The 15677-nt window shown below is 36.7% G+C and overlaps 1 protein-coding gene across 1 annotated transcript; it reads left to right on the top strand.

The window, feature by feature from the left end:
- The first annotated feature begins 3648 nt into the window (after positions 1–3648).
- LIPF (lipase F, gastric type) lies at positions 3649–15002 on the top strand. The gene is made up of 9 exons (XM_021943460.2): positions 3649–3796; positions 3963–4080; positions 4951–5149; positions 6230–6339; positions 8207–8343; positions 9952–10098; positions 11945–12016; positions 12400–12471; positions 14633–15002. The coding sequence occupies exons 1-9, from the start codon at positions 3692–3694 to the stop codon at positions 14867–14869; spliced, it is 1197 nt and encodes a 398-aa protein (XP_021799152.1). The 5' UTR covers positions 3649–3691; the 3' UTR covers positions 14870–15002.
- Positions 15003–15677: the final 675 nt, after the last annotated feature.

Here is a 15677-nt window from a genome sequence, read left to right as displayed (position 1 = left end):
GGTGCAGCAAACAACCATGGAGCATGTATACTATGCAGCAAACCTGCACGTTCTGCACATGTATCCCACGAGCAACAGATGTTCATGATGGTTGTAAAGGATCAACTGTATTTTAAAACATAATATATTTTTAAATCTATAATTCTTTTATAAACACATTCACATTGTTCAAACTATAACCAATAGTTTTTTTTTTGTTTGCTTTTTTTAACTTTCATTTTAAGTTTAGGGGTACAAGTCCATGTTTGTTACATAGGTAAACCTGTGTCTTGAAGGTTTGTTGTACAGATTGTTTCATCATCCAGGTGTTAAGCCTAGATTTCTCAGAAGGGAAAACACACCAAATATATGTTCTTAAAGGTCAAGGGCTGGGTTTTGTATAATAACTAGACCATTATCTGTAGGATTTGAGACCTTGTTCAAAGACCATAATAAAATATTAATCTTTGCTAACACATTCCCATATCTAACCATCTAGTCAAAATAGCTTATCCGCTGCATTTTTAAAGAATAACAGGTGGCCTTTTGTCATTTTATGCCTCTCTATCTGAGCCAAACTATATAATCATTTGCATTATACCTTTGGCTCAAAAACTTTTATATGTTTAGGCTATCAAGAATTATTTTTAATGGTTCCTAAATCATTTTAATCCTCAGAACTACTTTGGCCAATATTTGTCTTTGTTAAAAGTTAAAGGTGAGCACTCAGTACTATGTGAAAATGAACGCAATATTTAATTTTTAGTTTTGTCCTGTTAACATTAGATGATGCCCAGATAGTAAGCCTTTTCGGTAATGTAATCAATGGATGAGGAATTTGACCATTGTTGAAGGTTTTGTATATAAGAAGTCAATACAACATTGACCAAAATATTAACCAGCCAGCCAGAGAAACAGAATCCTAACTATTTCTGAGGAAACTGTAAGTAGAACTTCTGCTGAACAAAATTGTTATTTGAATTATTAGATTTTTTCTTTATCCCAAGTGATGCATTCTTTAAAGGCTTAGATACTTGTTGTAGATTCACCTGTATAAATGTATCTGTTTAAATTATGGCTTATCCCTCTAGGATTTGATTTTTTTTTGTATGGACATGAGATTCTTAATTATGGAAAGACAAATTTGTTTATTATTGCAATTAGTGCCAAATGTGAAAGTCTCATAATTTCTTAATTATTGAACTACAAATTTGTTTATTAAGTTCCTAAAGTGAAAGTCTAGTCTCTATGATTCTTCTTTTTGAGAAGGAATAGATCAGTACTCTATTGTCATATAATTGACTGTATTAATATGCTATGTTGACTATTTAATATCATACAAATCAACTGCTGTTGAATTGAACATTATTAATACTATTGTGAAACTTTATAGGCTACTAAAACATTTATTTAAATTATAAACCTTTCAAAACAGAAGTCTAGACCAAATTATATAAATCTCCCTGGGGATGTCCCTATAAAAGCTGGCCCAGGGTCATACTGAAGAAGTATTACAGTGGGAAGAATATAGCCTTTGGAAATAGACTATCTAGTTTCAAATACGGGCTCCACTACTTTCTATGTATTTGGTTGGGTGAGTCCTCTTTTAGCCTTACCTTGGTTATTTGTAAAATGAATAATACAACGCTACCTGCTTCATAGAGTTGCTATGAGAATTAAATGAGATAATAGTAATAATAACTATATCTAATTAATGTTTATAAGATACCCAGCATGTTAAGAACTTTACTTTTGTTATCATAATGAATTCCCCTAACATAGAGAAGTGTACTATTACAGGCCTTATTCTGTAGATGAGAAACTGTCTTAGCAAAGATAGTTCATTTCACGTATACCATGTTGAACACACAGTACAGTACACAGTGAACCCTCTGTATGTGTTAATTACTGGTATTTTCCTAGGACTTGGCAACAAGCATTTTGAGAAATTTATTCTGCCCTTGAACATCTTTGAGCCCGTTGGGGTGTTCTCCAACGCAATCAGTAGGTTAAGTGTCCTAACTTTGCAATGGCAAATCACTTAATGGAGGCCATGTGGCTTCCTGAAATGTTTGATGAAAGCCTTTGGTTTGAATGTTCCAACACTACTGGTTAGTCTTTCTATATTAGTTTATCTCTGCCTAAAATATCATGGTAAAAACAAGGCTAAGTTAAAAACTGATTTTTTTTTTTTTTTTTGAGACGGAGTCTTGCACTGTCTCCTGGGCTGGAGTGCAACGGGGTGCTCCCTACTCACTGCAACCTCTGCCTCCCGGGTTCAAGGACTCTTCCGCCTCAGCCTCCCGAGTAGCTGGGATTACAGACGCGTGCCACCACACCCAGTTAATTTTTTTGTATTTTTAGTAGAGAAGGGGTTTCATCGTGTTAGCCAGGATGGCCTCGATCTCCTGACCTCGTGATCCACTCGCCTTGGCCTCCCATAGTGTTGGGTTTGCAGGCATGAGCTACCACGCCCAGCCGAAAACTGATTTTTAAGAGATACCCTTAAATCTAATCCTATACTAAACCAGTGGGCAAACTATTAGACCAGAGAGTCAGATTTAGGCCTTCAGAGTTCTGGTCTGGCTTTACTGTAAATCAGGAACTATGCTATATGCTCTGCATGAATTACTATAAATGGGTTTTACTGAAATACTATCAGCAACTGGGAAGTCACCACTTTTCAAAGAATTCCACTTGAATCCAAAGATCCAAATGTTACAAATTCCTCACTGTATTCAAGTCAAATATTTATACATGTGACCTCCAAATATTGCTCCTAACATATAGTTTCTCGATAAATATTTATTGAATAATTTGTTTCTGACACACTAAAAATGAAGTGATTTAAAACTGTCCTCTACATGGCTCGCCTTCAAATATTTGAGGACAACATCACTTCTCTACTGAAGCTTTTTCACCAGCTTAATATCTGAGGATTCTCAAACTTATAATTGGTGACTACAACATAGAAGGAAGTTCGGGTGTTATGGGTCTAATATCAAATATAGTCTATAAGGCTGGGTGTGGTGGCTCATGTCCATAATCCCAGTGCTTTGGGAAGCCCAGGCGGGAAGATACCGTGAGGCCAGGAGTTCGAGACCAGCCTGAGTAATGTAGAAACACCCTATTTCTTTAAAAAAAAAAAAAAAAATTAGCCAGATGAACACCTGTAGTCCCAACTACCCTGGAAGCAGAGGTGAGAAAATCACATAATAACCTCAAATCAGTAAATGTTTGTGGAATAACTATTATAAACAACATTTAAAATCATCATGATGACTTTGAACACACATTATATAGAGATTGGATATAGAGAAGTCAAAGGCCCACACATCCCTTACGCAAAACTGGACTCTCAAAACAAGCAGGCGAAAGTCTTAAACACAAAGCATAATAAGGACACATTGTTATGCCAATTAGAGGCTTTTATTTTCTTTTTTTGCCAATTAAGATTAATTCAGTATGGCTTGAAACCAAGTGGGAAATGTTCTTAAAAGGAATCAAACAGTGAAAACATGTTAAGCATTAAAAGCATTAAGTTACCTGTGCTGACATCCACATGTCCCAGTTTATTGCCAAGAGAATATAATCAAACCCAAGCATTCCTCTGCTTGGCACAAAGGTAAAATTGGCATAAAATATAAGCATTATGAAAGTATAATGGGTTAACCATGGCACCGGTTATTCTTTTCTTTCAGGCAGGTCCAAAATGTGGCTGCTTTTAACAATGGCAAGTTTGATATCCGTACTGGGGACTACACATGGTTTCTTTGGAAAATTAAATCCTGAAAGCCCTGAAGCCACTATGAACATTGTAAGTTACTCTGGGAAAAAACTCCATAAAACTAAAAGATGCTATTATTTAAAATCATAATGAGTTAAAGATTTTATATGACCAATTAAAAATAAACAGTAATATTCATTTATTAGATATATGTAAAAATCAACTAAAATTTCACCTTTTGGGTTTTCTTCCTCAGAGTCAGATGATTACTTATTGGGGATACCCAAATGAAGAATACGAAGTTGTGACTGAAGATGGTTATATCCTTGAAGTCAACAGAATTCCTTATGGGAAGAAAAATTCAGGGAATACAGGTATATATGAGCTTCTTTTCTTCCTTCCTTTCTCTCTTTTTTGCTTTCCTTCTTTATTCTTCCTTCCCTCTCTCCTTTCTTCCTCCATCTTTTCATTCTTTTGTTCTTCCCTTTTTCCTCCTTTTATTTCTTCCTAAAAATATAATGTCTTGCTGATTCTGGAAATGCAAAAATAAGCTATATTTTCAGTCTTCAAGGAGATCATCATCAAGCCAATGAAATAGGTAAGTAAATGAGTGATTATAACAATATGTGATAAGCTCAAGCTACAGCGGTGCATAGGATATTAAACTGAAAGTTTTCATAAAATCACCTACCCCAGCTAGGGGAGTCAAGGAAAGCTCACTCTCAGAAACAATAACTGGATGAAGATCTAGAGGATCAGGAAGAGTTAGCCAGGGTGCGTGTTGCAGAGGGGAAGATGGGGAGCCAATTCAAGGCTCATTTCCCAAACACATACAAGCCAATTTTCACTAGTATTATCAAAAATTTACCTTTTTCTCATCGTAGAAAAGTTGTGAAGTACAAAAAGAAAAAAACATTACTCGTAATTTTACCACTCACATTTTACCAAATTTAACATTGTGCTGAATTACCTGAGAATATGATTTTTTCAATAGTTTTATTGAGATGTAACTGGCATATAATAAGCTGCTCATATTTAAGGTGTGCAGTTTCATAAGTTTTGGCATCTGAGAAAAAAACTCCCTGAGAAATCATCACCACAATTAAGATAAGATATTCAAAAATAATCAACTCAATCACGCAAATGTATTTAGTGCTAGTCATATGGAAGACTGTTTCTAGCCTCACGTTTATCCTAGAATAAGGAATGCATTTATAAAGTTTATAAACATTTTTCTTCCTTAGGCCAGAGACCTGTTGTGTTTTTGCAGCATGGTTTGCTTGCATCAGCCACAAACTGGATTTCCAACCTGCCGAACAACAGCCTTGCCTTCATTCTGGCAGACGCTGGTTATGATGTGTGGCTGGGCAATAGCAGAGGAAACACCTGGGCCAGGAGAAACTTGTACTATTCACCAGATTCAGTTGAATTCTGGGCTTTCAGGTAAACAAAAGGGACAATTAAAAATAAACACTGGGCTTTAAAAGCATAGGCATTTGCCCCTTCTAATCCAGTTCCATTTTAACAAATTACACTCCTAGTAGGAGGATAGATAAGTCATTTTCATTCTAAACCATTCTTGGAGTCTTCCATGTACCTCATTCCTAGGGTAGCTTTTCCTTCAAACTTCCTGCGATCTCAGGAGTCTCCCATTAGGGAATCCCTGAGTGTGCTTTTCCAAATGGAATGAACAATATGGCTGAAGCAAGGAAATTCACTGCCCCTGGAAAATTCCAAAGGAATGTCCATATGGACTCAAGAGAGATGTGAAAACCCAGTTGGGGGTAGGAGAACAGCAATCTGAATCATCATCAATAGGAGGGGTAGGGAGACTGAAATTCAGATGTCATGGAGAGATTATCACAGGCTTCTCTCACTGGTCTTCTTGTGCCTTACTCCTGGAAATTACTGATGGAGGTAGAGAACAGAAGAAAACCTGGCTGCTGATGCTAAGGCATGAAAGTGTTCCAAGAGTTCTAGCAGCTGAAAGGAAACCTGTGTGTCCCGGCTGTAGCGGGGAAAGGGAAAATGACATGAGTGAAGACTGAGGTGCTGATGGGGCAGTAGTGGTGACAGTGAGAGCCTTGGGCCTCATTCTGAGTGCACAGAGAAGTTTTAACAGGGGAGTGGCATAATACAGTTTTCATTTTCAAAATATCATGTTGGCTGATTTGTGAAAAATAAAACAGAAATATAGGATTTATATTAAATGACACTGGAACACAGCATACACATTATTATTAAATCTGACATTTCATTTCAGGGATGGAAATAATTCCCACTTACAGATACTATCTTGTTTGGATTCAATTGTGGCTGCAGTGCTGTGCTTCATAAATGATGTCAGTTGTTTATAAGAAGCCGCCCCAAAGGACACCTGACATTCACTGAGGGTCTATAAGCATCAATGTTTAGAGAATCCAGTTTTCTGTATCCCAAAGGGATCATTAGCTATAAATGCTTGAATTTTAGAAACAATAGCAAGGAAATGTATTCACTTTCATTTTGTCTTTTTCCTTTCAGCTTTGATGAAATGGCTAAATATGACCTTCCAGCCACAATCGACTTCATTGTAAACAAAACTGGACAGAAGCAGCTACACTATGTCGGCCATTCCCAGGGTACCACCATCGGTAAGTAATGGCAGTCAAGGCCAAGTGGTTTACTTCTCATAAACATTTTCCCAGTGGTTATGGTAGGCATGTTAGCAACTACATTAATTGCTTTCCATTCATGTAATGCCTCCAACAACACAATGACATATGGACAATTATAATTCCTATTATATGGGAAAACAAAACAAGGGGATGCAGTTCGTGCAAGGTTACATGGATTATTACCAATAGGGTAGCTCAGGCAGTCTGATTCCCAAGCACATACTCTGAAGCATTATACCACACAGCCACTGAACTGAGTTTATTCATTTGACTGTATTTATAGGGCAGGCTCCTATGATGTATCCAAAGAATACAGAAATAAATAAAATAGATGAAAACTTCTGCCTTTGTGCCACTTATACTCTACAGATAGGAAGCAGAGAAAATAAAAAAGGTTACAAAGTAAAATATAATATATTCTAGATAATGGTAAAGCTATGGAGAGAAAATAACCCAGTGAATTACATTAGAGAGCACCAGAGGGGTTCACAGAAATTGTAGATAGGTAACACAAGCACTCTTTGGGTAAAGCCATGATGAAGGTCAGAGAGTGAGTCATGTGCCTACCTCGTAGGCATCAGATGTTCCAGAAAGAGAGAATAGCAAGTGAGAAGAATCTGAAGCTGGAGCACACCTAGTTTGTTCAAGGAACAGCAGTGAGGCTATGCCTTGTGTGAATAAATCAAATTGAGAAAGAGACAAGACAGAGTGAGAGACGAGATCACAGAGGATGGGGAGGAAAGACTGTTCAAGGCTCTTTGGCTGTTGTAGGGATTTTAACTTTCATTCTGAGAAAAAAAGAAAACTGCAGAATAACTTTGAATTGAAGAGTTACATGATTCATAACAGGATCCCTTTTGTTGCCAGGGGCAAAGGGGCAGGAGCAGAGAACCAATTAGAGGACGCGTATACTACCCATGTGGGAGATGGTGGTGACCTGGATGAAGGGTGTTCTTGGAAAAACCATTCTTCCACAAATAGAATCAGACTACATATTATATAGTTCTCTAGATGTGAAATGGTTTTTTTAGGCCATTCTTGAGTCTCATCAATATGTCATTATTGACAGTGGGAGGGCCTTGCCTATGTAGCTATACTGCAGAGTTAAACTTGATAACTACTTGATCACATCCTCATCTGCTAGTATACTACTGCTTACAAAATTAATTACTGAATGTATTTACTATGTATAGATATTTGAATTCTCTTGGGTCCTCATTTATCAAGCATTTACTATGTGCCAAGAATCATGATAAATTCTTTCTTTATATGATTTACTTCCTTTAGTTCCTAACAACCTAATGAAGCACTCACCACTATCCTTGTATTTCAGACAGGGAAACAGTGGTTCTTAGAGATTAGGTGGCTTGTCCAAGGTCACAAAACTAATAAACCACAGAGCCAGGATTCAAATCGAGTTTTGTCATATTTTAAAATTCTACTCTTAACCTTTCCACTTATATACTCTACTCATATTAAGTGTTAATTAATTATCTCATTGTGATGATATAAATTTAAATTCATAAAAAATATAGCACAAATAACTATTTTTTGTAACCATGTGAGTATCCCAAATTTGGTCTATTTTCTAAGGTCAGATAAGGGTTTATGATAACTTTTAAAACGTTACAGCCTCATGTCCCCATAGAAAAATCTATGAAAATAAAACAAATATACCAAAATCTAATCACTCTGAGCCAGCAGAGATGCCAAGTTCTCAGGTTTTCTCAAACACCATCCTTAGTAAGTCCAAAATAATGTCACACTTGTACAAACAAACAAAACAACAACAACATACACACACACACACACACCTTTTCACCAGTTCCTTGTTCTTTTTCAGGTTTTATTGCCTTTTCCACCAATCCCAGCCTGGCAAAAAGAATCAAAACCTTCTATGCTCTAGCTCCTGTTGCCACTGTGAAGTATACAAAAAGCCTTATAAACAAACTTAGATTTGTTCCTGAATTCCTCTTTAAGGTATGCAATTCTCTTTAAGTAAGTGAATCTAAGACACTCGATTGCCCATGGATTTTAAAGTTATAGAAAGAGAACAGAGTTATAAAAAGAGAATAATCATTTTTATATTCAAAACTGGAACTGTATGCATCTGTATTATTTCTTTGATAGCACTGACCACGTTTGAATCTCCTCTACAGCCTGCGAGATCCCCCTTTCTTTCTTTGTTCTTGATTAGCTTCATGTGGGTCAGCAATGCCTGGGAGTAGATTTGCTTTTTCACAGATGGTTTATCAAGCACTCTACACAGTTGTGTCAAGGCTGTGATTCCACTCCAGGAGGAGGGAAGAGGAAATAAAAACAAAACAAAATAGTCAAATAAGAAGACTCACCCACTCGGGACAGAGAGACTGGAAAGAGGAGGGAAAGGAAGGAAAGGGAAAAGGAGAAGAGGAGGAAATAAATCAATGATTGAGTGAGGCAAACACCTTGAGATCTCTCATGGCTTTCCCTTTTGGCTTTCTTAAGAGCTCCTTCATCTTTAAATGGGGATTTCAAAAGTCAGTAGTGTGGATTTCAATACATTATAAATATTAAGTGCCTTATGCAGTAGGCACACATGTTATCAATTAATCTTTTTGTTTGACAGTGCTTAATACCCTAATTCTCTCACTCAGTGAAACCAACACACACACACACACACACACACACACACACACACACACACACTCTCTCTTTCCTTTAGGAGAACGGTTTAGCCTCAGGCTATAAAATATAATGATTCCATTTCCTTCTATGGTTTTGTACTATTCATCTCTTTTCATTCTGTATTAATATGTATGTCTAAAGCCTAAGAGAACTTACCTATAGGCAAACTACATTTGGAAAACTTTTATTAAAATCCAAAATTTTGTGATGACCCAGATATTTTTATTGGCTACATCAATTGAGAACTTCTTTCCTACTTGTACTCAGATTTTCTGATAGGCAATGCAGACGTAGATTAAAATTTAGAAAAGCGCTAGACCTCAAGTTAGAGGCTTGGGTAAGGATTCTAGGTATAATCGAGCTCTAATTAGCCCAAGACCCTGACTCATGTTAACCTCATGTTTCCTCATTTATAAAATAGAGATGACAAAATATCTGCCTTCCTCAAAGAGAGTTGGGGCAAACTCTTTCTATTCTTATACTGAGCCTCAGTGCCTCTGTAAAGGCTTTGCTGAAAATATGGCCAAGTCACCATTTCTCCTCCCAAACTTTTCACAATTTATTGCTGAAATCTCACATCTTGGCACTTCATTATGACAGTCTGCCATGTATTTTTAAGATTTTATCCCACAACCCCTATCACCCCAACTAGATTGTACTCTTTATGTCTTATACTTCCTCTCAGCAGCCAGTACTGTTCTGTGCCACAATAGATACCCAGTATTGATATCTGCGCTGCCAATTTCACAGCTGTCTTGAGGGAATTAACTAAATGAAAGTATTGGAAATTCCTAAAACAACATGTAAAAATAAGAATATATCATCATCCTAATCACACATGTATAAGTAGATTAGATAAATTAGTGAGTCTTTTCTGCAGCTTGATTGCTACAACCCTCTAATAGTGCCTTTATTTTTCAGATTATATTTGGTAACAAAATGTTCTTCCCACACAACTTCTTTGATCAATTTCTTGCTACTGAAGTGTGCTCCCGCCAGACACTGAATCTCCTTTGCAGCAATGCCTTATTTATCATTTGTGGATTTGACAGTAAGAACTTTAACACGGTTAGTATGCATTTCAATTTCTATATTTTGAGCAACATCTTTGATTACTTGTTTCATTGCCACTTAGAAATGGTACTTTATGAGAACTAGGAGTAGGTTCAGAACTGCGATATCCTGATAAACATGAGAGAAATCACAAATCATTGCCCCAATTTTGTCACTTCCGGCATCCTTCCATCACCCCAATTGCCCCTAAAACAAATAAACAACATGAAGAAAAAAAAACAATTTACTACTCAGTTATGACCACCTAAATACTAGGTGTTACATTTAAATTCTGTAAGAGAAAGGACTGAACCATATATTTTAGTGGCTCCTTTGTGAGAAAAATGTCTTTATTGAATAAATGTTTTCAATAAATATTTCTAACGCTGACAGTAATTTCCATAAATCTTACAGACCATATTTCTGAGCAACTATTTATGTAAGACTTTGCCCATATTCTTTTTTTGAGACGGAGTCTCACTCTGTCACCTAGGCTGGAGTACAGTGGCGCAATCTCGGCTCACTGCAAGCTCCACCTCCCAGGTTCACACCATTCTCCTGCCTCAGCCTCCCGAGTAGCTGGAACTACAGGGGCCCGCCACCACGCCCGGCAATTTTTTTGTATTTGTAGTAGAGACGGGGTTTCATCGTATTAGCGAGGATGGTCTTGATCTCCTGACCTCATGATCCACATGCCTCGGCCTCCCAAAGTGCTGGGATTACAGGCGTGGGCCACCGTGCCTGGCTGACTTTGCCCATATTCTTTATCTACCTTTTCATTCACTTTGTATTGAGTTGGAGTTTCAAAACATACATGACAAAATACACTATCATAAAGTAGTTAAGAGTATGGATTTAGGTCAGTTTAAATTCAAACCCTACATTTGGAACTGAGTTAAACTCCTCTGTCTTGATTTCCTCATCCACGAAATGGGTTATTGTGAAGATCAAATGAGCTAGTATGTTTAAAGCATATAGAACATTGTACAAAGCATATAGCACATAGTAATAGCATACAAGGTTTTCTACTACTATTCATAGACAACTATCTCCACTCAAAATTGTCACTTTAGTTATATACCCTTGAACACCTAAGAAAATTACATCTATTGATAAGAAAGTATAATTCTATGAAGTGTTGTAGTTACTTGTCATTCCATATGTGGAGTTTAACAGAGAGTAGCCTATCTCATCACACTAAGAAAAGGCAGAACAAATTACTGCATTCCATTAGTGAGAGTCTTATAAGTAAAATAATAGTAAAATAAGACAAAGGAAATTGGAGATGCCATCTTCTGCATAATAATTTGCAGAAGAGAATCTTCAGTCTCCAATGAAGGTGGCCAATTTGTTTCACTCTGGCCACAGTCTGCTGTATTTATGGCATTAAGAGTCACTATGAAGGGGCCCTCTGCAACTTGAGAAAGGAACTTCAGTTTGCTGCCTGGGGTTCTGCAAAGCAAGAGGCCTGTGGGTGAATATTTAACCTACAGCACTCTAGCACTGGGTAGAGAAGCATAAAAGCTGAGAATTTAGACTCAGCGACCCAAATTAAAGTATCTGGCTCCATTCTGTGTGGATCTTGGACATTTCTCTAAACTTCTTTGTGCCCCAATTTTCATTTTGATAAAATGGAACTAATAAGTTCTCCTCATTAGGCAGCTACAAATTAGATGGGTTAACACATGCAATTGCACCTTGCAAATTCTGAAGTGACATACAAATGTGTTATTCATATCCTTCCAGTAAATGCTACTTTTAAACACTTGACCTGAATCAGAAAACATAAATCTTTACTGTTTTTAAGAAACTGAGTATGTGTCTACATATGCATATAATATGTGTGTGTGTTGATTTCTAGAGTCGCTTGGATGTGTATGTATCACATAATCCAGCAGGAACTTCTGTTCAAAACATGTTGCATTGGAGCCAGGTATCGTTTTCCAAATGCTGTTAAAACTTATTTTGTGGGTCTCAACCCTTTTCACTTTACCTAAACACATTTTTAAAATATCCTGCTGAGTACACCTAGAAGGTAATTTTTCTGGCACTGATAACCATGCAAAAGTAACTATGAATTTATTTCAAAGAAGCAAATGCTTTTTATGACTTAGCATGCAAGAAAAATTATTTTGAGTGAAGCTGCATTTAAACTTACATAAATACCTTGTCTTAGATTATTAATCATCTTTTGGAATAAGAAAAGTGTTTCTTAATAATTGTTTAAGTTGAAAATAAACTGCTTGGAAATGTTTGAATTTTATTTTTCACAATATAATAATTTTTATTTGTTTGTTTTTAATTTCTCTATGTTAGGCTGTTAAGTCTGGGAAATTCCAAGCTTATGACTGGGGAAGTCCAGTTCAGAATAGGATGCACTATAATCAGGTAAGCTTCTTAAAGTTGGAATTATTCACATTTTGAACAATACTAACTATTTAAATATTAAAGAAGAAATTATGTTAACTGTGCATCTATTTTCCAAAGGAATGTTGATGTGCTGTATCCCATTCTCCCACATGACTACGCATTCATTCTCTGGTGCCTAGGCTCATTTAAAGCTGCCCTCAAAGTACTACATCCCCATGTGTGAGAGACTTCCCAGGACTTACCACTACCCATTGCCATTACACAGACCTGTCCCATATCCCAGATCCCCAGCAAACTGTCTTCTCCTTTCTGAAGTACAAATACCTGATATAATAAGCTAATAATTCTAACTGTTCATGAGATAGAGTTGGAATTTCCAGTCTTCTTAAACATTATCCTTCCCTTTGTTGACAGCCAGAGGAGTGATTTCACTGGAATATATTCCCAAACAGAAGAAAAAGATGCTGTGCTTGCCGGTCAAGGCTGGAAATATTTTACAATAGGCAGAGGCCTTTGGCATAGGCAGACATATTAAGCAGTCCTCGCACTTGTTGTAGTAAGAATCCAGACTTAGGAGTTTATCTTATCTTCAGTCAGTATGAGTTTAGGCAATCATTTCTTCATCTCTTCACCTAGGCTCAGGAAGTTGTTGACAGGATTTAGTGCTATAATATCTATAAGCTCTTAGCTCAGTGTAAGCTCTCAGGTTATCATTGACTATTTTTGAACAAGGGAAGTACCCTATAGTATTTTGTAACCTTCTCTTCTTCCTTTTCACCACATCCAATTTTTCCATCCAAGTAGTAGCTGAACAACTCTACTAATTTTCATCTGTTTCCATGACTCAAAATTTAGAAGGGATTGATATGTTTTAACAACAATGTCCTATGTGTAGAGAAGGCGTCCCCCAACCTTGATTTTGCATTTTTGATGTCTTTAAAGTTTTCAGAAGAGCATGAGATAAAACTTCTGTTGAAAACATTTTTTCCCTCCACCATCACCTTCTCAAAATCTCCAAAACATAGGCTTGCTTCGAGTCTCTCTTTCTACTGGGCTCTAATACTCATAATCAGAGGACTACATCTTAGAGGAACAAGAAACCCAGTCCCCAAGTCCACCCTTCTTCCAACCAAACCAATAATATACCAGGTTGGTCTTTAACTAACTGAAGCAGTGACACTAATTTAAGAGCCAGGGCCAGCATCTGGAAAACTCTTTGAATAATAGGATATAAGTAAAATAAACTGGGTTTATAATTATGAATATTCTCCATACTACTCCCTTTTCTCTAATATTTAGGAAATATAATAGAAATCATGAAAATATTAGGGAAAATTACATATCATAAAATATTTTGCTATGGCAAATTGGCTATTACACAAAAGGTGAGAATACATAAACTTTGAGTGTATTGGATTACTATTCTTGAAACTATGATCTAAAAAAATTCTAACAAAATTCTCTCTGGGCAGCAAGAAAATTCGAGATAATTCTCTTATTCCCTTTTCTGCTTTGTAAACCTCTTTAAAATATATGTGTGAATTGTGATTTTTGAGAAATAGGACATGGGGATGATAATACCCTTTCTCAGAATTTGAGGCAACATTTTGTAAATACTCAGGTAAGTATTCGACAATTACAGTTCCATAACTGAAACAACTGACCTATCCCCTGACCATACTGGGAAGTCAATACAGAGCCAAAATAAATGACTCGGGACATTTTAAGATCATATTTTAGAGTGTTTGGGTAGAAACAACCTATTAACAATTAGAGTCTAAACAAATCCATTTCCTTTAGCTTGAGTTGCAATCTATGTTCTTAATTTGTAAGACTTACTGTCTGAAGGCTTGCTATTCAGAGCAGGGTTTGGAGCCAATGGCATCAGAATCACCTATGAATGCAGAATCTCAGGCTCTTCCCCAGATCTACTGAATCAGAATCTTTACTTCAACAAGATCCTCAGGCGATTCACAGGCCCATTAGAATTTGAGAAGCACTGATCTAAAACATATTGCATTCACTTTGCTCTGTGGATAAAGGTGGTTTTCTCTGTGCAATCATTGCTAGAATTCACTTATAAAACTGTCAGTTAGTGTTATACACTCTACTTGAAGAATAAGTACTGGGTTTAAAGTGTGTTTACCTAAACTCTGGTTCTTTCTCTTGTCTTTTCTAGTCCCAGCCTCCCTACTACAATGTGACAGCCATGACTGTACCAATTGCAGTGTGGAGCGGTGGCGAGGACCTATTGGCTGACCCCCAAGACGTTGGCCTTTTGCTTCCAAAACTCTCCAATCTTATTTACCACAAGGAGATTCCTTTTTACAATCACTTGGATTTTATCTGGGCAATGGATGCCCCTCAAGAAGTTTACAATGAAATTGTTTCTATGATATCCGAAGATGAAAAGTAGTTCTGGATTTAAAGAATTATCCATTTGTTTTTCCAAAATACTTTATTGTCTCATACATAGTATTTTCCTAATGTTTGACATGCAGTGCTTGTTTCTGTAATTCTGACTTTAGAAATATATTGGCATCAACAAACTTCCATTTGTCATTTTGAATTTTTTTAATTTAAAGAAATTTGATTTTCACCTGGAAATTTATGTAGAAATACTTGAGAGAACGTATTTCTGGGGAGGTGAAACTTCTCTTCTCATTTTCCCATTCAGTTTCTCTTCTGAACTCACTTATATATGAGCTGTGAGCCATAAGTGTTACCAAAGGACAGTGTTGGCTTCATATTCACTCTGCTTATGTACGCTTGATGCTGAGTATATGGCTTTCTGTTGTTGATGAAGCCGAGTCTTTCCATCTGTGTAGTGGGGCCTATCACTTGCTATTTTGCAAATTTAATCCCATGGAAAGGCCAATTGGGATGTAAACTGGATCAACTCACTTTCACTTCCTAGGGAGTGGAGAGCAAGGGTAGTTTGGGAAGCAACAGATGACGTCAACCCTGATTCAGGAATTTGAGATGAAAAGGGTACGCTGTATTATTATTATTATTGTTCTGCCCTCATGTTTTTGGGTCTTAACCACCAAATAGGCACCAACTAACCAAATTATTTTTGAAATCTCTGCCACAGTGCTGGAAACCACAGGATCCAGAAACATCCCTGTTGATATATAAGTTAGGATGTACAACTGCCATCAGTACCAAAAAAAAAAAGGCTCACCCAAGCTTTTGAAATTCGAAAAACACACACACACAGCCTT

Source organism: Papio anubis, chromosome 11 (genome assembly GCF_008728515.1).
Source record: "Papio anubis isolate 15944 chromosome 11, Panubis1.0, whole genome shotgun sequence".
Taxonomy (NCBI): domain Eukaryota; kingdom Metazoa; phylum Chordata; class Mammalia; order Primates; family Cercopithecidae; genus Papio; species Papio anubis.
This window is presented reverse-complemented; position numbering and strand designations above follow the sequence as displayed.

Excerpts from the sequence above, each read along its gene's own strand:
- LIPF (XM_021943460.2), top strand. The coding sequence starts at position 3,692 with ATGTGGCTGCTTTTAACAATGGCAAGTTTGATATCCGTACTGGGGACT. Across the intron at positions 3,797-3,962 it reads CTGAAGCCACTATGAACATT|AGTCAGATGATTACTTATTG; the intron begins GTAAGTTACTCT and ends TTTCTTCCTCAG. Across the intron at positions 12,017-12,399 it reads ACATGTTGCATTGGAGCCAG|GCTGTTAAGTCTGGGAAATT; the intron begins GTATCGTTTTCC and ends TCTCTATGTTAG.